The sequence below is a fragment of the Antechinus flavipes genome, chromosome 2 (assembly GCF_016432865.1).
Source record: "Antechinus flavipes isolate AdamAnt ecotype Samford, QLD, Australia chromosome 2, AdamAnt_v2, whole genome shotgun sequence".
In the NCBI taxonomy this organism is placed as follows: domain Eukaryota; kingdom Metazoa; phylum Chordata; class Mammalia; order Dasyuromorphia; family Dasyuridae; genus Antechinus; species Antechinus flavipes.
This window is the reverse complement of record NC_067399.1, coordinates 141,563,838-141,585,443: the sequence shown is the minus strand read 5'-3', so window position 1 is coordinate 141,585,443 and position 21,606 is coordinate 141,563,838. Positions and strand designations below refer to the sequence as shown.

The 21,606-nt window shown below is 47.0% G+C and overlaps 3 protein-coding genes across 4 annotated transcripts in view; all 3 read right to left on the bottom strand.

Moving 5' to 3' along the window:
- The window catches only part of DMTN (dematin actin binding protein), a 42,415-nt gene extending 40,590 nt beyond the window's left edge, over positions 1 to 1,825 (bottom strand). For both annotated transcript variants that reach the window (XM_051975671.1, XM_051975674.1), the window contains exon 1: positions 1,730 to 1,825. The gene's annotated coding sequence lies outside the window, so the exon portion shown is untranslated. The remainder of the gene's footprint in view (positions 1 to 1,729) is intronic.
- Positions 1 to 10,308, bottom strand: part of LOC127546495 (uncharacterized) — a 10,430-nt gene extending 122 nt beyond the window's left edge. The window contains exons 1-4 of the mRNA XM_051973576.1: positions 9,956 to 10,308; positions 1,730 to 1,908; positions 1,454 to 1,544; positions 1 to 123 (exon numbers count right to left, since the gene is read on the bottom strand). The exon at positions 1 to 123 is cut by the window's left edge and continues 122 nt beyond it. Coding sequence (XP_051829536.1) covers positions 1 to 123; positions 1,454 to 1,544; positions 1,730 to 1,908; positions 9,956 to 10,157 — 595 coding nt within the window. The 5' untranslated portion in view covers positions 10,158 to 10,308. The remainder of the gene's footprint in view (positions 124 to 1,453; positions 1,545 to 1,729; positions 1,909 to 9,955) is intronic.
- A 760-nt stretch (positions 10,309 to 11,068) lies between these two features.
- Positions 11,069 to 16,869, bottom strand: FGF17 (fibroblast growth factor 17). Its single transcript, XM_051973575.1, has 5 exons — positions 16,723 to 16,869; positions 15,081 to 15,257; positions 13,937 to 14,162; positions 13,469 to 13,575; positions 11,069 to 12,098 (listed from the first exon to the last, which is right to left on the bottom strand). The coding sequence occupies exons 1-5, from the start codon at positions 16,867 to 16,869 to the stop codon at positions 11,805 to 11,807; spliced, it is 951 nt and encodes a 316-aa protein (XP_051829535.1). The 3' UTR covers positions 11,069 to 11,804.
- Positions 16,870 to 21,606: the final 4,737 nt, after the last annotated feature.

The following is a 21,606-nucleotide window of genomic DNA, read 5'->3' as shown; positions in this document are numbered from 1 at the left end:
TCCCTCTCCCGCCCCACCCCTCCAAGGAGTTCTCCAGGATGGGCAGCACTACTGAGGAACCACCTTTCAGGTCTTGTGCCACAGGGCACACGGTGGAGGGGGCAGAAAACAGAGAATCGAAGGCTAGAGATATTACAAAGTCTCACTCAGGAGGTTGGGAATTAAGGGAAGATGAAAGTCTCAGAGTCCTTGGAGTCCTAGAATGTCCAACCCCCATAATTGAAGATCTGAGAGCTTAAGTAAGTGGGAAAGGCCCTATTACTTATCAAGGATGTTTTTCCTTTCTTCACATCCCTTACATACACAGAGGATTGGGTGGTCTCCTAAAAAACCCAAACCTAAACCAAGCACAATACTGTTAATGCCAAGCCATAAGAATTGCTCCCTTCTTATCCTTTTCAGACACTAAAAAAAAAAAAAACATGGTTGCCACCAAAGGTTCACAGAAAAAAAAAAAACTTGGAGAAACTGAGGCAAAGCTAAGGAAAGATCTTTACCCATCCTTTCTCCCATGTGCCAGGAGTGAACTTAAGAGCAGCTCAGTTAGGTCATGGGTTGACCAGGAGCTCAGATTTCCAAGTTTTCCAAACTTCTTCCCTTTCACCCTGCACCCACTTGTCTACCTCCACATCCCTACTGTTGCCTAGAGTAAGTGCTGCCACAGTCAGTCATAGATGATAGCATTGCCCAGGAAACCCAGGATCTGAGGAAGGGGTCTTGGGGTGCTTTATAGCAAATATTGGGGTATCTAGTTCCAGGACAGTAGGGGAATGTCTCCTAGAAGATCTGGTAGAGAAGACCCAGAAGAGTCTAGAGCCATGATTAGGGGACAGGGTGTAGCCAATGAGAAAGGGGAGGAGTGAGTCAGGGGAAGTAGTAAGATGAATGGGATGGGGAGAATTGGGTGGTTTGTGAGGGTGGCTGTAATCCTGGGGTGAGGGAAGGTAGAGGAATATGTGGTGTGTGTGTGTGTGTGTGTGTGTGTGTGTGTGTGTGTGTGTGTGGAAATGTACAGAGGAAGCCTGGGGAAAGAAAGGAAAAACCTGATCCATATAAACAGGAAGGAGAAAAAACGTTTAGGAGAACAGAAGAAGCCCTTGGAAGAGGGTAGGTAAATATAACCTTTAGTAAAGGTGGAGATGACCCTGGGAATGAGCAATACAATATCTTTGTTTTAAGATAAGGAGCCTCTGTCTTTGCCTCCCATTTCTCTCCATCCTGCCCTTGCTGTGCCCCGAATCCGAGCTTGCATCAGGAATAGGTGGCCTTCTGCCTGGGAGTCTGGGAGGATATACCTCCCTCTTCCCCTTCTATCTCAGCCCTGGAAAAACCCAAACACCCACATGCACGTATCCTGGCCTATATGTGAGAATAAGAACTAGACCGCCTTCTATCATCAGCAACCTGGCATTAATCCTTTCCCCTACCCCACCCCAAGGACCTTCTCAACCACCTTCTTCCCTTTCCTGAAAACCATCTCTGTAATGGAACCAGGAAGCTCCTCTGGGGCTGGGAGAGGCTGGCACCCAGAGGGCAGCCTGCGCCTGGAGTGGGAAGGATAACTGGGAGCCAGGGTGGTGGCAGAAGGGAAAGAAGAAGGTCGGGGAAGTGCATTTCTCTCTCAATAGAAGCGTAAGTGGGAGGGAAGCGAGGGGTGGGGGCTGGGGGCGGGGGCTAAGGGGATGAAGGTAAAGGATGGAAGTAGGGAAGGGGGGGGTTCTTGCGGTACCTTTAATTCAAGGCCCCTGGGCTTGGGGCTGAGGTGCAGCAGCAGCAGCGGTGACACAGACCTCCATCCCTCGGTGCATCTCCTCCCCGCCTCCCGTTGCCACGACAACTTCCTGGCCAGATCAGCAGCAGCAGTAGCAACAGCAGCAAGGAGGAGACAACTCCTCCTGCTTCTTCTTCCTGGTGGGGGGGGAAGTAGGAGGAAGGCGAGAGAGAGAGAGAGAGAGAGAGAGAGAGAGAGAGAGCATCAGAGAAATGGCGAAGGGGAGGTATAGAAGGGCTGGGCAATCCATCTGCCTTCCTTGTTGGAGTTGTTTTGGTTTTTTTAAAAAAAATCTCCTTTGAGATAAAGGATGGGCTCCCAGGCTGTCTCAGGGGACTCTCATTTCAAGGCCAAAGAGAGGGAAGGACTAGGCTTAAAATTGACAGAAGAGAATGGGGGATAGAAAGCCCAAAGTAGAGTTGTTTAAAAGTAGTGGGGGATGGTTGGGGATGGGAGACTTGGACAAAAATAAGAACTTAACTGATCAAAAATAGACACCACCCCTAGGTGACCTTAGAAATACACAGACAAAAGGGTTAAGGGCAGTGATTCTGATGGAAATGTCACATGAAGCCGAGGGTCCCTTCTGACCTCCCCTGTCCCATCCCAGCCCCTCACGGCCCCGATTCCCAATTATGGGGGAGAGCCCTGAGGACCATCTTCTCCCAATCCCATGGGCCCCCTCATGTGCAATTCCTGCTCAGGTAAGCGGCAAAGTTACAGTGGGGACAGTCTCTTTTTCCTCTCCCAAACCTAGGAACCTAATGATGTCCCCCTTTGAGGAAGAGACCACACACATCCCTCAAGCCAAGTGAGGGTGCAAAAGGGACTGGAGAGCCAGGGCTCCCTCTGCTGTCTACAGCTGGGGCCTCTGTATGTCAAGGTCATTACCAGCATTTTTTCTCTCAGAGGGAAGTGAGGGGGAGAGGCTCCTGAGCAATAATGGGTAATCATTCCCTTTCCCCAGAATCCACCACCTCAGCGCTATGAGTGGGTCTTCCCATGCCTGAGTAAGATTTTCTCTCATTTCTGCTTCTGTCTTTGGCAACAGCTCCTCCTTCCCTCCCTTCCTTCCTCATGGGAAGGAAGCTCTCTAGCTGGCTAAATGAAGAGGACAAATTGGTTTTCTCCCTTGTCTGGGCTTCTGACAGAAGCCAGAGTGGTCGGCAGGGGAGTTGAGGGAAGCAAACATTCCCATAGAAGGGGGGAGCCAGAGTCAGTCCTTAGTCCCTATTCCCCACCCTCAGCCATCCCCATTCCACCCACAGGGAATCTGGGAGCTATTTTGTGAAGGCACCTAGTTTACCTTCCTAGAGAATATTCCCTTAGACACATACAGGTAACGCCACCAAAGGATTAATCCAGGGAAGGGCACTTGCCATCCCAGAGTGGCCAATCCAGAGCTCTGTGAAGAACCTACCCCGCTCAGAGATATCCCCACCTGGTCTCTGATTCTTTTGGCCAGGAGGAAGGTCACTCAGGCCAGCTGTCCAGACACTTCTTTCTTGGCTCCCTCTCGGCTTCCTCTGCTCACCTTGGCCTGGGGCCTGAGTCAGGACCTAGGCCTGCGCAGTGGGGTTTTCAATCTAACCAGTCTCACTTCACTGCTCCCCTTTGCCTAGCACACATTCTTCCTGCTTCCCCCCAATTCCCCCCCCCAAGGCCTTCCTGGGTTCTGCTGAGGGACATTGGAAGGAGGGAAGCTTACCTAACAGAGTCTAAATATTAACCAGTGGCCAGGTTTGGCTCCAGAAAGGGGTGGGGGGTGGGGGGGAAGAAAATGGAGAATGATGTAGGGCAAGGGAATCCAACTTTTTCAATAGTGGGGACATGATCACATACCTGTGTGAGTATGGTATAATAATTATTCAAAATTCCAATCACAGATTGATCCAAATTTGCTGTCATGGCACCTGGTAACAGTCAGTCACACACCTGTAGCTTCAGTATGTGGTTAGGCCCCAGTGACCTACTGGCAGACTCCTAACTAGGATATATATTTTTTTTACTAGAGACAAAAAACATAAGGTGATAAGAGGGACAGTTTTGAAAAGGACATTTCAACAGCTGGTGGAATTGTGCTGGGAAAGGGGGCAACCTGCTCCCCAGAGAATACCCGGGGAAGGAGAAGGAATGGCTCTGAGAAGTAGCAGTGGTGGTTTGAATGAGACCAAAACAGTCCAGTGATATGCTCATAACCTTAGCTATTTTCACCAGTCGGTCACTGGAAGAAAACACACTGGATACAGGAACCCCATAGCAGAGTCCATTCACTCTGTAGTAGTCATAGGCAGAGCCTATGAAATCTTGCATGCTATCTAATCAGGAAAAAAAAATTCTGAGTGCCCATGATACTAGGCAAAGAAGAGTGAAAAGGAAAGAAGAGGAACAGGGACCTAGTTTATAGGATTTAGCTCTGCTGTTTAGTCCAGTAACTAACTACCAGACAATCCTTCAGACTCTTTTAGGAAATCAATGATCCCAAAATTATTCTCACAACAACACTGGGGCATTTTAATTTCTAATAAAGTAAACATTGATATGACACATAAATAAAAGTTTTAGGGGACCCTCAATAATTTTTAAGAGTATGAAGGAGTGGAAAAAGTATGTAAAGGAGTGATAGAACCAAAAAGTTAGAGAACCACTTGTCTCAGCTCTCAATTTACAGATGAGCATACTGAGGCCAGAAGAAGGAAAGAGACTAGCCCATGATCACTCAATTAGGAAGATCAGAATCAAAATTCAAAACCAATTCCTCTGGCTCAAAATCCTGTGCTTTTTCTTCACTGTCTCTCCACTAGACCAAAAACTAATGGGGATTTAAATGTTTGCCAAATGTGGACAGCTTGTTAGAATGACTCTAACACTCCAAAACAGCCCAGTGATATGCTCATAGCCTTAGCTATTCTCACCCACCTAATCATTGTTTTTGCTGTTAATAAAACATGTGTATAGTGCTTTACATTCTACAGAGCATTTAAAGATCCATTATCTCATTTTATCCTCAAGATACATAGTATGGGCAGCATGGGGTTGGTGAGGAAAAGCACTGGACTATGAGAAGTCCTCTCTGCCATGACTAAAATCGATCCAGAGGACTATAATTCAAGGCCATCCCCCACCTCCTAGCCACTTAACTCAATGACTTCATAACCACAGCCACTGCAGCCTCATCCTGTCCATGCTAGTGTGTACACTATTATCGGATTCATCTTTTAAAAAAAAATGCTTTTATCATATCAGTATCCCTGCTCAAAAATCTTCCTCATTGCCTAACATGTTAAAGACACAGATTCAAAGAAGCTTGACCTTTTGTAAAGGTTTTTTGACCTATTCTGACCTCTTACTTACAAGAAAACCTCCAAGAGGTTCAAAGCCCTTAGTCTAGCACTCAAAATCCTCCTGGATTGAGTATAGCCTACTTTTTTCTCCCTACTCACCTTCATAAAACCTTTATGGTAGTCACTGGGGAATACTTACTCCAGAATTCTGTCCCCAAATCTTTGTTCCTGATATTATTTCTCCTAGTAGGTCTTTCTTACTCCTTTTTCATGTGTTTATGGAAATCCATTCATTAAAAAGTATTCTTCAAGAAACAGCTGGATTCCCTTTCCTACCAGGAAGTTTTTCTTGACCCCCTTCAGTCCATGGTGATGTCTTCTGAACTTCCCCCAGTACAGAGAAGCTATATAGGATCACTTTATAGTTATATATATATGTATATATATATATATATCTTCTCTCTCCAACAGAAGCTATGGTCCTTAACATTATGTACTGTTTTATTTATTTCTGTGTCTTACTCTGTGGTTTAGTCCACTTCTGTGCATACAGTAGACATTCAATAATGTTATTTAGACATTTGCTTAGGTATCATTACTAGTGTGCAATTCCAAGATCTCTGTTTGGAGAAATAGTGGAGGTTGGCTCTAGAACTTCCATATGGCTTTCTACATGTGCTCTCTCTCTGTATGTCTTTGTCTCTGCAATTGTTAGGAATTTTTTTCTTTCATCAAATCTAAGTTTGCTTCCTCGAAATTTTATAGGAAAGTAAAAGTTATAACACTCAGATATAGTTAGCTGGCTCTTGTTTTCCCCTTCCATATATTGGCTTCTTCTCTCTAGAGTATCCTGGTCCTTTATTCTGATTTTGGCACGCTATCTGCCTCTGAACCTCTACATTTATTTATAGGATTAGAAGAAAACATCTGTGCATCCTCAGCAAGTTTTAAAAACGGCTCCCTAGTTATTGTCTTCCCAAAGGATAATACCTGTAACATCTTCCTCATAGACATATATGAGAGATATAACCTTCTTCATAAAGATATAACACATGTAGCTCAAATATGATTAACTTATGTATTGTGCTTTATGAATTTCAAGGTGCTAAGTAAATATCAGCTTTTAAAAAATTAACCGATCATAATCACTCTTGTAATTTATTACAATAAGATTGCCATATTATTACCATTCCAAGATTATTACCATAAGAGTTTCTGACATTAAAAAAATATCCTTTCACAAAAGATTGTATTAAAAAAGTCTCCTTGAAACTCTATATATAACTCTTCCCCATATGTAATGCCTTATGAAGAAACCTGCCTTGTTCACCCCTAGTCACGGCTCTGTCTGCTTGGCAATTTTTTTAAACAGTGGGTTTTTTTAACTATCAAAAATATATTCTTTTCTCCTTACTACCTTTCTTCCTTTGTTGGGAAGAAAAAGAAAGACAAACAAAGCCATTGCAACAAATAATGCCTTCTACACAACATCTTAAGGCAACACCAAGCAAGGATGCCTTTTTGTTAGATACAGAATCACCTAGAAAAGTGGTCAAGGTATTCTAGTATCATATGTTACTAGTAACTAGTAACATATGACAGCCTTCATCCAAAAATAAAACAAACCTCAAAAACTGGTCACAGTAACTGAAATTCCATCTTTAGTGCTTTAGATTTATTACCCTCTCCTTTTGTACCTCTTGAACTTATCTCCTTCTTTCCACTTGTTCTTGCCACCACTTTAATTCATGACCTCATTATATTTGTGACCTGGAGTATTATAATAGCTTCATAATTAGTTTGTCCAAGCCAATGTCTTTCCCCTCCCTAATCTTTAAAGAGTTACCAAAATAATCTTCCTAAAGCCCACGTCTACCATGTCAATTTCCCATTTCAGTGATTCCTTTTATCTATCTCTTTCTTTAACTGAAGCTTTTTATTTTCAAAACATATGCAAGGATAATTTTCTACCACTGGCCCTTGCAAAACCTTGTATTCCAATTTCCCCCCTTCTTTCCACCCCCTCTCCTAGATGGCAAGTAATCCAATATATGTTAAACACAGTAAAAAAAAATTATATGTAAAACCAATATAGACATACATATTTATACAATTATCTTGCTGCACAAGAAGAATCTGATGAAAAGGAAAAAAATGAGAGAGAAAATAAAATTCAAGCAAACAACAACAAAAGAAGTGAAAATACTATGTAGTGATCCACACTCAGTTCCTACAGTCCTCTCTCTGGGTGCAAATGGCTCTCATCATCACAAGATCATTGGAACTGGCCTCAATCATCTCATTGTTGAAAAGAGCCACGTCCATCAGAATTGATCATTATATAATCTTGCTGTTGCCATATCACCCAGTTTCTTAAACTGTAGTTCTCCTAATTCGATGTGATTTGTTATCAGTAAATGTTTAATTTGTGTATCTATTTTATATACCTATACCTGGGGTCACATAAAAAATTTTAAGATGAAAAGGGATCTCCAGTGGAAAAAGTTTAAGAAGCCCTAATTCTATCAAATAAATTATAGATTTCTTAGCCTAGAATTAAAAATCCTCCACAGTCTGGCTCCAACCTGCCTTTCCAGGCTTCATTCACAATACTGTCATTTAAGATATGGATGTACAGAAGGCCTGGAGTTTTAGCTAGTTTAACATGGTACCGTCTTCTTACTCTCTCTGTGCAATCAGACCGGCTGGCCCTTATAGTTGAAACCAACTCTCTTCTCATCTTTCTTCTTCCTTCTAGATCCTGCTCAAGTTCCACTTCCTTAGTACAGCTTTCTTGGATGATCTGTTCCCTCCTCAAATTCTGTTTAGAACACTTTGTTCAGATGTTGCTTTTGTCCTATCACATCTTCCTTGTGCTATGCTTATCTTAGTACAAGTTTTATTCCCTAGCTCCTCACCCCCAGTGTGAGCTCCCTTCAGGCAGGGGTCTTTGCCAGCTCTCTTCCTAGAGCCTGCACAGAGTAAGCACTTTATAATGAGTGTCTCCTCTAAATTTTCTGGGAAGGATAAATTAAACACACTTAATGTTATTCAAGTTATCAAATGAGAGGTAAAGCTCTCAACAAACCTTAAAACATTATCATTTTAAAATTTTAAAAAATTAAAAAATTAATAAATATGCTTATCAGGCACTTTCCCCAGTGCATGAGGGATACTACAATGATGACACCGGAGGCGGAAAATGGGGGGAAAGAAAAGTGGAGACAAGAGACATCAAAAAGAAACCTGTGTCCTTCCCAATTCTATCCTGGCCAGTGCCCGGACCCAGGCGTCTGGGGATAGGGGGGGTGGGGATGGGGTTACTGACATACCACCCTTGACTGCACCTTTTACTCTACTCTGTATATTCCTTCTCGGCCGTCTCTCCTCCCCTCCCCCTCTCCCCATTCCCTGCCCCTCCCAGACAGGTCTCACCTCAAAAAACAAGAAAGGAAACAGTGAGAGCTTTCTCCAGTTGGCCCCCAGAGGCCTGTCTCTGCTGGGGACGTCAAAGAGAGGGAGGGAGAAAGGGAGGGAGGGAGGGAGGGGACAAGAGAAAGGAAGAGAAAAAAGCGGAGGAAACACAAAGGCCCCGGGTCCACCTTTGAAGCTGTCTCTAACCCGAGGGAGGGAGTAGGGGGAGGCCCGTCCAGTCGAGAGTTTTAAAGAAAGTCTCAAATTCCAGTAGAAACCAGAGGGATTGCGTGAACTTTCTGCCTGTCTCCTCCCCCCAACCCCAGCCCGCCAGTGACACGGCAGCCCCGGAGCCCACCCCACACATCTCCTTCCCAGATCCTTAAGCCAGCCTGTCCCACCTGGGGGGGCTGCAGACCATTGTCCTCTAGGAAAGCTGGGAGTATTGGCTCCGCTTTGAAAGTTCTATTGAACGCCAAAGTTATCAGTTGCTGCCCTTCACCCCAACCCTCGCCCTCCCCCCAACCCACCACCAGCCTCCTGGCAAGGATTAAGCTTCTTTGTGATGGGAGGAGAAAAAAATGCAATATGGTCCAAAGCAATTATGACAGGTTGCAAAGGGAAGGGGAGCCTGCCAAGGGGGTCTGGGAGACCTCCCTCTTGGCTGCGGCTACCACCTCGTAAAGCGTTCAGACTTGGGGGGCGTCTGTTGGAGGCAGGAGGAAGCGGCTATTTTTTTTCTTGGCCGAGAGGTGCGGGCACCATCCTCCCGATGCCCACCAATTTAGAAATAGTTTGCCCCCATCCTCATTCAAGTTTCTAAAGTTCCCATTCTAGGGTAAGGGAGGTGTCTTTCCTTTTTTCCACCCCCGATCTGACCACACCAATGAAAATCCACCAGAAGGAAAAAGGAAGTCCTTCCCGTGAGGAAACTGAGGCAGAGCCAGTAGGCGCACTCGGATATGTGTGGATTAGAACTCGCATTCTAAAGCTTCGCAAGTGTCCGGCTTCCCGAAGAAGGGTCTAGGGAGAAAATCTCGGAGCGCGCCTACTGTAGGGATTTGGAAGTGGGGGTAGGAGCAGTGTGGCGGTGGGAAACTGACCTCACACCTTGCCAGATTAAGCAGGGGGCGAAAAGAGGAAAATGACCGAGGGAGGAAAAAGAAGACCGCTTTTTTTTTGTGGCGGTTCAGTTCCCCTCCCCTGGGGACGAAACAAGCCTTCACTCCGCTGCCAACCCACCCACCCCGAGGTTTCTGGCCGGGTGCCACTAGGAGTGACCCCAGAGAAGGAGAAGGGGCGGAGGTCCCCGCACTTAGGCTCTCCCCACCCCCATCCGCGCGCACCAGGCCCTACTATTCCCTGCACTGAGATTTCCACTCAGGTGTGCCTGCTTCGCGTTCCCAGCACTGTCCGGCCAGCCTCGGCGGATGACTACCCCTCTGCCCTCTGAACCGCCACCTCTCCAGTTCCCGGTTCACCTCACCCGATCTGTAGGAAGAGCAAAGCGCAGATATTGGGGGGATCTTTTCCACCCTCGCCCTCCGCAGCCTCAGGTGTTCCGGGGGCCGGCTTGGTGGCCACTGGGAGGCGGGCTGTAGGGATTGGGCCAGTTCAGCAGTCTGGCCGCTGGGGAGTCCTGGGGCAGTGCCAGGGCCAGTCCCGGGGTCTGGGTTGCCCCGCACCATCCCGGGCAAAGGTGGGGAGGGGAAGATGTTTGTGTGGTGTGTGTGCGCCGGTGCGTATAAGGAAGGACAGATTTAGCTTCTTCTCCTGTGCTGACCTTGGCTGTTGCCCGAGCCCGTATTCCACCAGTGCCGGTTTTCTGGTTCCCCCCCTCCCCACACTTGTTCAAATTAGTTGGGTGGGTTTACTTTTCGCCCCCATAGTTTGTAACCCTTTTCTCCCCTTCTTCTTCTCTCCCCCCCCCCCCCCCCCGGTCTCTCCCTCGCAAAGACGCAAGTCCTTGACTAGGTCCCATTATAAAACTGCCTCTTTTCTCTAGGGGGTGGGGCCTTCCTCTCTGTCTCTCTGTCCTCTCTGTGGGTTTCTGTTTGTCTCTCTCTCTGTCTCTGTTTCTCTATCTCTGACTGTCCTCTCTGTGGGTTCTGTCTCTTTCTCTGTCTCTCGGTCTCTGCATCTCTTTCTCTCTGTATTTCTGTCTCTCCCTCTGTTTCTGTCTCTCTGCCCCCCGCCTCCGCATAACCAGGACAAGTTCCCTTCTTTTTCGCACCCCGCCTCCCATAAAGAAAACAGCAGAAACAAAAAGTAACTGGACCAAGCTTAGTTCAGATTCCCCTCCTCAGCGTCCTAAAGGAACTTTGCCAGGCCCTTCCCTGAGCTGCTGATTGGGGGCCTCCAGAGCAGCCCCTGGCGGCTACTCCTCCGCACTCTATCTCGCCTCTCTTTGCTCCCTCCTCTCTGGGGGAGAGCGTCTCTTATCTCTCCTCCCCTTTCCCTCCTCTCCCCCCCCCTCCCCCAGCTAGTCTGAATCGCTTCTCTACTGGCCTCTTGGAGAAAAAAATTTCTTGCTAACGGATTATTGTAATCTCTGGATTCCTTTAACCCTTCTCGAAAACAAACAAAAAAGCCCCTACCCTTTGCAGAAAAAAAGGTTTTATTCAGAAGACTGGCAGAATGATGAAATACACGTAGGATGGCCAGCCTTTTTTTTTCCTCTTCTTTCTATTAAAAAGGGGGAGAGGGGCGGGAGAGGCTGGTTCTTACAATCAGGATTTATGCCAACAGGGATAGGGGAGCGATAGCGACAAACACGGAGCAAAATCTGAGGAGAGCTGCCCAAGAATATCTGCAAACCCTGTAGTCCACCTGTCTTAGATATGTCATTTCTGAGCCCTTTCTGCTCCATTTCCCTGGAGATTGGAGCTAGGCGTTCAGAATGACACTTGGAGTTCTCTCTTTGGTCTCTGCTCAGTTGCCCTGAGCCGGAGAGCCTTTTCTCTCTGTCTCTGTCTCTCTCTCTCTCTCTGTCTGTTTCTGTCTCTGTTTCTCTCAGTCTCTATCTCTGTCTCTCTGTTTCTCTCTCGTCTCTGTCTCTGTCTGTCTCTCTCCTCCCTCCCTTTATCTCCCTTTCTTCATTCCATTTGGGATCTAGGGGGTCACCTTCTTGGTGGTTTCCCCAAGCCCCAGGACACCCCATTTTCTGCTGCAAAACTGTCCCCTTTCAAAAGGAGGAGCTCTTGAATGCCTCTTGGTCCTTGAGGCTCCTCTGTGATCTGATGGGGATGACCTCCCCTCCCTCAAACCCAGTCCTTGTTACATGAACGAGATTGGGAGGGTTGGTTCTGGGCCAGGGTGCCCCTTCCTTCCCCCGACTACGTGAGGGGCTGGGGTCGCCGGGTGCGCTTGGTCCGGCGGGTGGGTGCTGATCCCACAAACTCAAACTGCTTTTGCCTTTCCCCGTGGTTAGGAAACTGCAGCTGGCCCTGGTAGAGGCGCTTGATGAAGTGGGCCTCCCGCTGGTTCTGCCGGCTGCGGGAGGCCTGCCTGGGCCGGCCCTGCCGGGTGAAAGCCATGAACCAGCCCTCATGACGGGCATTCTGGAAGGCTGTGTAGTTATTCTCCAGCACAATCTCTGTAAACACGCAGTCTTTGCTCTTCCCGCTGGGCTGAGGGAAGAGGAAAAGAGGGGTGCTGGGGTGGAAGGTCCCAATAAAGTCAATTATATCTCTATGGGGATACTATGGGTGCAGCCCTTTGGAAATTCTGCATTTAGCCCAGACACCTGCTTTTGTGAAGTGATCTCAGAAATGGAAATGAAAGGGAAAGGAGAGGGATTATTACCCACTGATCTCTAATGGGGAGGTAACTGGTGGGGTTCAGAGGATCCTTCTGAAAATTTTCAGTTTCTTTCCTACAGTCATCATCATCATCATCATCTTCTTCTTCTTCTTCTTTTTTTTTTTTTTGCTGAGGCAATTGGGGTTAAGTGACTTGCCCAGGGTCACATAGCTAGGAAGTACTAAGTGTCTGAGATCAAATTTGAGCTAAGGTCTTCAGGGCTAGTGCTCTATCCACTGCATCACCTAGCTGCCCCCTTCCTTACAGTCTTAATGCAATTGTCTTCTTGAATATTGAGTCAGCTTTTGTTTGGAGGTAGGCTCTGGAGCAGGGCTCCTCAAACTTTTTAAATAGGGGGCCAGTTCACTGTCCCTCAGACTGTTGGAAGGCCGGACTATAGTAAAAACAAAAACTTTGTTTTGTGGGCCTTTAAATAAAGAAACTTCATAGCCCTGGTGAGGGGGATAAACAGCCTCAGCTGCCGCATCTGGCCGCCGGGCAGTAGTTAGAGTACTTCTGAGTCTGGGGCCTTGGGCCCAACACTCAGAAGGAAGCAATGAAAGATTTTTTAAATGTGTGTTTTAAAAAAAATGAATACACACATTTTAAATGCCAGGAAATTCTATATAAAATAGTATTTAGCTAGTCATTTTTATAATCATTTAAAGTTTTAGGTATTGAAAGGAAGTTATAGAAATGAACTAATTTCTAAATCTTGCCTAATTTATGTATGCAGATACTTCACTATCTCCCTTCTTTGACTTCTATCACCCACCTCAGAGGCCAGGCTCTCACACATATAATGAATGGGATCTCAATAAACACTAGAGGAAATAATCTAGGGGAGATAATCTGTGAAAATAAAGGTTCTTTTTGGAGTCAGATGGGTGGGGGAGAGGAGCTGATTTACTGAGACCCAGAAAAGGGGTGGGCTTGTTTATTTAGAGATCTAAATGAAAAACAAGGGGATAGGAATTGGAGAAAGAGAAAGAGAAACAGATAAGTCAAGGAACTGTCCCTCCTGCTGTCCTAGGGCTTGTTCCACCAGTTGTGCTGACCCCAGGTGGCCAGCAGAGGGAGGAGGGATACCATAGAGGATGCATTCCAACCTTACCCATCCCACCTTCCACAAACACCTGTGTCATGAAGCTCAGTTCTTACTCCTCCCCATGAACCCCCTTTCCCACCAAGGCCTCACCTTTCCAATGAGCTTTCCTCTCTTGCTCATGCAGATGTATTTCTCACTCTCAGCCCCCTTGATGCGAACCCGGCTGCCAAATGTATCTGTCTCCACTATGAGCTTGGCTGTTTTGGAGGACCGGGTTTAGGTTGGAGATGCAGAAGAAAGGAGGGAGAGAGAGAGAGATCCGTCCATCGGGGCTGCCGGCCCCTCAAAACGAAGTGGGCAGGGATGTGGGAAGCAACTACTTTTCAGGGAGGCTGGACAGGTGTTTATCTGTGTTTGATTCTCATCACGGTGATCCACTACCACTACAGAGTCCGGTTCACTCTCCCCAACCACCCCCTCCCTTCTCAGTGTGAGTATTTGATCCCTTCCTGCTCACCCTCAACAGAAGTCATTGTTACCCAAGTGACATTTTGTGTATCCCTTGTCAAGAATGAGGGAATAGGAGTGGGGCTGGGGGCAAAACGGATTGGGTCTCACCAAACTTGTTGCCGTCCTCAGCAGTGGCAGAGATGCGGCGCCCAGTGACCTGAACGTGCTTGCCGCTGGTCCGACTGTAGAGCTGGTATTCCCGGATCTGCCGCCGGCTCAGCTGGTCAGTCATGGCACCCTGGTCCCTCACATACTGGTTAAAATTAGGAGACGGGTGATTCTCCCCCTTTGCAATTACCAAGGGAAAAATAGTGTCAATTTGCTTTGGGCAACACTACTACAGGCCCCCCCAAAGGAGAAGGGGTAAAGGGTGAGGGTGGTCTTAGTGGGGATAAGAAGGTAAAGGGTAGAGCAGGAACTGTGAGGAACATGTGAGCACGTGCTCCCAAGCCGGAGAAAGGAAAGGACAGAAGCTTCTAGGCCCCATCCATTCTGTGGCCGAACAAGAACATACCCTCACCCATATGCTTCTCTCTTCCTTCTCTTTTCCATTCCTTCTAGGATTGAAGAGGAGGGAAGAAATCTAATCTACTTTCTTCATTTTTTAGACAAGTAATTTTGGGCTCAGAGAAGGTGAATGATTTGCCTAAAGTCACACAGCTAAATAGCATTAAAGCTGAGAACAGAGTTCAGATCTCCTGCTTCCCATTTTCCATGCCTGGATACAAAGGGGGCATCATTTCCATGTCCCGGCTCCTGGGCAGCTCCTGCCAACCCAGGAGGAAGTAGGGAGATGGAGAGTGGAAAAACATGAAAGAGAGAAAAAGAGAAAAATATGTAATTCAGAGATAGGACTGGAGGTAGGATTGAGAACCAGGACTCAGCAGACTTAACCTTATTTATTTAAGATAAAGTCCTCCCTCCTTTCCCATATAACATATGTTAATAGAAATTTAGCCTTTTACATCCTTTGAAATCCATGGCAAGAGGCAGAAAAAAACTAAGATATTGAATCCTGGTGGGTTCTATGAGGGTTTCTTGATCTCCTAACTAAGCTATTGGAATCTTTCAAACTAGAGAATCTTAACCCTGGCTCCATAGGCTCCCCAAAAGGTCTGTAAACAGAAGATCCATCAACCATTTGGATGGAAAAAACAATAATGTCTTTATTTTCAGTAACCTCTAAATGCTATTTAGCATTTTCTTCAATTATTTGAAAGGATTATTCTGAGAAGGGGTCCATAAATTTCACCAGACTGCCGCAGGAGTATTCCTCTAAGAATCTGTTGTAAACAATCATCCCTAGAAGGAGGTGGGTTTCTAGAGAGCTGACTAGGAATCCTGAACCACGGATGGTCCGCTTAACTTCAGCCTGCTGCTCTCTGATCTCTGAGCCACCCCTGAGCTTGGCAAAAGTCCTGTCACTGCCCTAGACTTTAAGATATGAGTGTCCTGTTGGGCTACAAAGAGGAGCAGCAGCAGCCAAAAAGTGTTTCAAACTCCAGCTGCCATTGCTGCCCTGCCTATGCACACACTTGGGGCCACAGAGTTACTAGTGCCTGACCCTCTCCTAGCTGGAGACTGGCTAGGGTAGGGACAGGGGTGTGTGAAAGTTCTGGGGGGAGATAGGAGAGGGCAGACAGGTGAAGGGGAACAGCACAATACTGTAAGGCTGGGGTCACTTCCTACTTGGCACTATTTATGTGACCCAGGGCAAATAACTTTTCTATTTTGGGTCTCCACTATTTGGAAAATGATGTTTAGATATAGATATATCGATGTGTATATGTGTGTGCAGGTGTGTATATATGTGCACATATATACATACATATATGAGAAATACTTGTCTTCCTATCTCTTCCCCATTCTATTAGTCATTTTCCACAATATTCTTGGCCCATCTATCTTTTGGTTCTTGTTTTCAATGCATGTGTCTATGTACATATATACATATATACACATATATACATTAGATATATTTAGGTATATAGAAATTACTAAGTTTTATAGCTATCTTATCAAAATTCCCCTCTCAATTTTCTCTCCCTCCTCAAGGTACCAAACGTGGCTTCCCTCCAGATCCCAGATGTCCTCCTCCCACCTTGGTTAGGGTTCTGGTAAGCTTGGCTCAGTTTTGTTCCAACATTCTCTCGGCCGTTTGCGGACTCCCTCTAAACCTCTAAGAGCGCATAATATAGTAGGTCAAGAATTTGCCTCGGACCTGGGCTCAAGTTCTCCACTAACACATACTAACTCTGTGACCCTGGTCACAGACCCCCCCACAGGGGTCCACTAAGTGGCCCAGAATTCCCCATACCAGTAAAGTCACAGCTCTAGCCTCTACACTATCCCCTGATTTCATCCTAATCCCCGTCATTTAGATTGTGTCACTACAAGAGGAGAATCCCTTCTGTTTTCTGGGTGATGGAAGAGGGGAATTCTATTTGGGAAATTGTCAAGGGAAGGCTGAGGAGTAATGCTGTTTCTGAGGCTCACATCTTCCTTTCCCTCAATTTGCCTCTGCCCCAGGCTAGCCCCTAACACCAATTGCTTCTTAATTAAAATCCTGCCAACTCCAGCTCCTCAGTGTGGCTCTCACACCAATCTCCACTCTGCCAAGTTGACCAGGTAGATGACCAGGAGGTCAGGGCAATGAGAGACTCAGCAATGCTGTCCTGTGAGGAGTGAGGCTGGTTGGCTGGGAGCAGGCCCTGGACTGGGTATGGTCCCTTCTCCCTGAACCCCTCAAGCCTCCTGGCTCAGGTTCAGGTCCCTCCGCCCTTCTTGGCAGGCAGCCTTATTCTCCCTGTCCGTTCCAGGTCAGAAGCAGAGGGAGGGGCCATCAGTCGCCCCCCCCAGCTCTCCCCTCCCTCCTAACCCCCCAGCCCCTGCACAAAGGCAGCCCCACGCCCCCACGGCCCACAGCCCACAAGCCGCTCTCCCCGTGGGACCTTGCCCAGCTCTTTAATGTCCCCGCTGTGGGGGGAACCTCCCCTTCTACCCGCCTCAGACAGCTGCTTGTCAGGCAGCCCCTCAAGCATGGCTATAGTCCGGCCTGCTTACCTCCCCCCACAGGGGGAGCGGGGGCACTTCAAGGGGGAAAAGGAGGGCTTGCCACCTTCCCTTCCAACTGAATGGGGCCTCAGGCCGGGCAATAAACGCCCAGTCCCTCGGCACCATTGTGCTAATTCCCCTTCCAGAACAGGTTGGGTCCCACCCCCAGCCCCCCCTACAGTCAGGCCCAGGCTTTCTTCTCACTCTCCTTGGATGTGTGAAGCAAAAGGCCTGGAATGGGGTTGGAGCAAAAGGGGGAAGGAAAAAAAGGGGGGGTTGTCTCTCTCTCCCACCCCCCCACTGCTTCAAAGGCAGCCCCTCTCCCTCTCCCAGAGAAAAGGCATTTACCTTCAAAAAAAGTCCCAACTGGATGTGAAGAGAAGCCCCCAGCCTCAGCGTTGGGAATGCTAGGCAGGCCAGCTCTCCGGCACGGTTCTGGACCAGTGCATTTTAATAGTTGCACTTTTATGGAGGATCACAAAAAAGGACCCAGCATCGAGAAGGGGCTGGAACTTGGGGGGGGTGGGGGCAGGGGCAGCATAGGCAGAAGGAGACCTATAGTCAGGATAGAGGTGGTGGAGGTGATGGAGGGAGCACTGTTATAAAACAAATTCTGAATTCAATCCCAACCAAACTGCTTTGGGCTTGAACCCCATTGCCCTGTAAGCTGGGAGTTCCTGCAACCTGCGCCCTGAGCATTTCATGGATGCCCCCCTTCCAGGATAGGCAGGAAGATGTTCTACAGGTGGTAAGGGCCCTGGGCCTACCTTCTTCCCACAGGTTGGTGATATTGGTTGGGGTCACAAAATTGGTTTCAAAATGAAATCAATCCCCTTGGGCAGCTGTTGCCAGGGGGCATCTTGCCACATTCCTCACCCTGTCCCAGAGAGAAAGTCTAGGACTCCCCTTAAGATGGTGGGAGATTCAGGTAAAGAGGTGAAATGAGAAGACACGGCTGAGGCAGGTGGGATCAGAGGCAGAGAGGACAGGGGGGCGAGGGGAGACTCAATCTTCCGTCTCCATCTTCCTTACCCTCCCAGTCCACTCCACCATCCTGCAGTGTCCCCACTTGGGTCAGATACCATAGTTCACTGCCATCCTCCCCCCTCAAAGCTTCCAGATTGGGGGCAAAGAAGAAAAAACAGATAGTGGGGAGCTCTAGCCTACCTGGGTTTGGCAGCAGCAGAGGATCAGGAGCTGAAAGCATCTGCATAGAGAGAAAATAAATGCAGCTTTGATTGTTGCTCACACCCACACCCACATATAGTACACACTCACACACTCACACATACTCACACACATCCCCCCATCTAGTCAGAGTGGGCAGCCCTGGAGTCCCGGTAAGATTAAACCTCCATCAAGGCTGGAAATGGTAACAAAACTCAAGTCAGCACACAGACTTACAGAGAGAGGTTTGCCAGGAGACAGGAGGCTCCCATCACTGGAGAGATTTCTTGGGGAGGATGCCCCCTCTCCCCCCAAAACTCAGTAGCAGATGTGGACAGCCCCTGAGGTAGAGTCCCAGAACAACCAAGGATCTTCGAACCACAGGTCCTCAAGGGGGGGAGAGGAGGAGAGGGAGAAGGAGGAGGAGGAAGGGGAGGAGGAGGAGGAGAGGAGGAGGGAGCCACAGGGGGAGCAGAGGTGTGATCTGTCCACCTTCCAGTCTCAGTGTGGCTGCAGAACTCCAGACTTGGGGGTGGGGGGGAAGAGGGAGGAGGAACTGGGGAGGAGGGGGCTTCTCTCTCTTTTTCTCTTCTATCTCTCTTTTTTCTGCTGAGCTCTCCAGAGGTTGGAACCAATAGAGCCTTCCTGGTAAGCAGGCTGGTTCCTGTCCTTCCCACAGACCCAGAATAGAGTCAATTCCTTTTTTTCCCCAAATTGTGTCTTGGTTTCCCCGAATGGTAAGTTGAGGCAGAGTCAAGGACAGAGAGGGCATCTTCTCCTAACTTTTTTTTCCCTGGTGTGGGGAATCCTCTAAGGCCTTTAAAGGAAGAGCCTTTTCTGGGATGGGAGTTGGGGGGTGGGTATGGCTCTAAGCCAGTCACTTCTGCCTTCTGTTGTCTCCGCCTCCCTGTCTCTCTCTTACTTTCACTAAGGTCTGCCCACTGGGGAGGGAGGGGTTAATTCTGGCCTGAGTGGCAGCAGGTGCTTTAAGTGGGGTCTAGGGTGGGGTCCTTAATGCCTTCTGAGTCAGTACCGCTGCCTTGTGACAGAGACTTCTCTAGGATCCCAGGTCACCTAGGAGTGGAGTTCAAAGGGAGAGGGTCATGTGGGGGTGCCTGAGATGGTGGGGAGAGCACAGGACTGGTAACCTTTTCTGCTAAGCTAGCCGTGTGAAAGCCAACGACCATCTTCTTCCGTGTTCATTTGCAAGATGACAGAATCCTTTTTCACCCGGTGCTTGATTTTATTCCATAGTGTGCTTTCTGGATTTGCCCTTCTCCTTTTAGGAGTTCATTGGGGGCCAAAAAAAGGGGGGGCTTTTTCCATCTATTGTTATCTCCTTTGTTTTATATTTGGCCTAGTAGAGAATAGATACTCAGAAGATATTTGTTAAGTTTTTTAGATGCTGAGAAATGGTGGTTAAGGAAACTGGCTCATCAATGTTTTAGGGTTGAGCTTGGCATAGTAATTTCAATGACATATATGTATCAAAGGGGGGAAGCCTCTGGGTTAGGGAAAGTTATCTTCACACTTGAACCTCAGGTTCAGGATATTTTTGCATCATATCTCCTGGGGTCCTCCCAAATTTAATCAGAAAGGAGGAAATGAATTTATGTATGTGAAGTTGGAAAGGAGGAAGCTTTTTTTCACCTTTGGCATTCTCTCATCCCCTTGAATTACAGTGAATCCACAAAGCTGTCAGTAATTCCACTTCCCCTATCATTTTATTTGTTCTGCCACTTTAATGGGAAAGGCTGGAGGATCTTTGGAGTTGTTCTTCTTCTAGTCATGGAGTATATATGTGTGTGCTTGTAATGCCCTGGGAGTTTTTTTAAAATCATGGAAAAAATTTATAGCTTAAAGTGCTTTTATTTTGAATTTCTCATTTTGTATCTCAGATAAGCAAAGGTCACAGTTGTGACAGCTGACTATCAACAGTTACTGAAACTTTGTCCGAGTTCCATACTCTTTCTAAGCTTTCTGGAGCAGTATGGGGGAACACTGGACATATAGTTCAGGTACTGTCCTTTGTCAGACAGCTTTGTCTGTGTAGATAGTAGGCTTCCTGGCCTGGAGGATTGATAGCACAAATTCTTTGGGTATGCAATATTATATTCCTTCTATACATTCCCTCTCTCCCTGCTTCCTTTTTCTTCCCTTGAGGTGGGGAGAAGTTACTTTTTTCATGGTGAATAGGAATTGTAAGAAGAGACAAAGACTGAAAAGTCAGAATATTAAGAAAATGATGGAATGACAGTCCCTGTCCATTTCTGGTCCAGTCCCATTGACTGATCAGTTAGTAGGAAATAGCCAAAGTTTAAGAACAAGGACAAGGCTCCTCCTCATGAAGAAGAGGTCCATAGCCATCTCTCAGCCCTTTACCCAGCCTTGAGTCTCCAAGATCTTAGCTTTGTCCATCTTTGAAAGGTGGTTGGTTAGTCCTCCCTTCCCATCTCCACTCTAGGTTTGTTCTCTTCTGTTCCTCCCACATCCAAAGGTCAGAAGGATGGGAAAAGTGGCTGTATAGCCCAGGTAATATTGTACAATAGAGAGTATATAGGACTGGAGTCAAGGGAAATAGATTGGAAGGTAATAGGCATTTTTGTAGCCCTTACTACATGACAGTCATGATGCTAAAGGCTTTTTACAAATATTATCCCATTTAATCTTCTCCAGGAAGATAAGGTGCTTAGAAAGTAGGGGCTATTAGTATCCTCATCTTAACAGATGAAGAAATTGAAATTAATGTTAACTGACTTGCCCATGGTCTTCCTGACTCCAGGCCCAATGCTCTATCCACTGTCAGCAGCTGCCTCAGGATACGTGGGCTCAGTTTCCTTTCATGAAAGGGGCCCATGCTGTTCTGGGAGATCCTCAAAACTCCTTCTGACTCTATCCTCCTCTTCTATGACATGACAAAGTTTAAAATTCTCCCTCAATGCTCAGGATAATACCTATTTTGTCAGTGATGCCTCAGTTTCCCTTAATGTAAGGTTATGCTAACCCCTCCTCCCCCTGGAGTAGAAGTGGGCTGAGGGGGAAGATTTACACTTGCAGAGGGGCCAGGAGATGATAGAAGTGAGAATCAGCCTTGGTGTTGGTTAATTCCTATCTTTAATACCAAGTTCAACACCACTACTCCCAGCAGGAACTGTCTCACACTTATTTCTCCCCCCCACAAAAAAGTTGGGATGTTTACTAACAAGACTTCATGGTAACCTCCATCCTTCCTAGCCATAAAGATTTCATCCTATCTTGGCTCTGATACACTGAAAATATTTGCACTAAGAAAAGTAGGAAAATCAATGCAATCATTCTTCAGTTCTTTGGCAATCCATTTCATGTCCAGTCTTTGACTTTTCCCTCCTCTTAGTCCAAATTCCACCCACCACAGAGAGATCAACCATAGAACCCTATTTTCTACAAAGAGCTCTGGACTTGGGAGCTAGACACCCGAACACCCAGCCACAGGCTCAATATGAGATATGATTCCTGGACATTTTCCTGTCCAGAGTCTAAGTTTATCACTAAAATGTGGGTTGATTATTCCTTTCCTA

Coding starts and splice junctions, on each gene's coding strand:
- FGF17 (XM_051973575.1), bottom strand. CDS start 16,869: ATGCTTGAGGGGCTGCCTGACAAGCAGCTGTCTGAGGCGGGTAGAAGG. Junction 14,163..15,080: donor AATACTCCTGCGGCAGTCTG/GTGAAATTTATG, acceptor GGCCTGTAGTAG/TGTTGCCCAAAGCAAATTGA. Junction 13,576..13,936: donor TGAGGACGGCAACAAGTTTG/GTGAGACCCAAT, acceptor CCTCCAAAACAG/CCAAGCTCATAGTGGAGACA.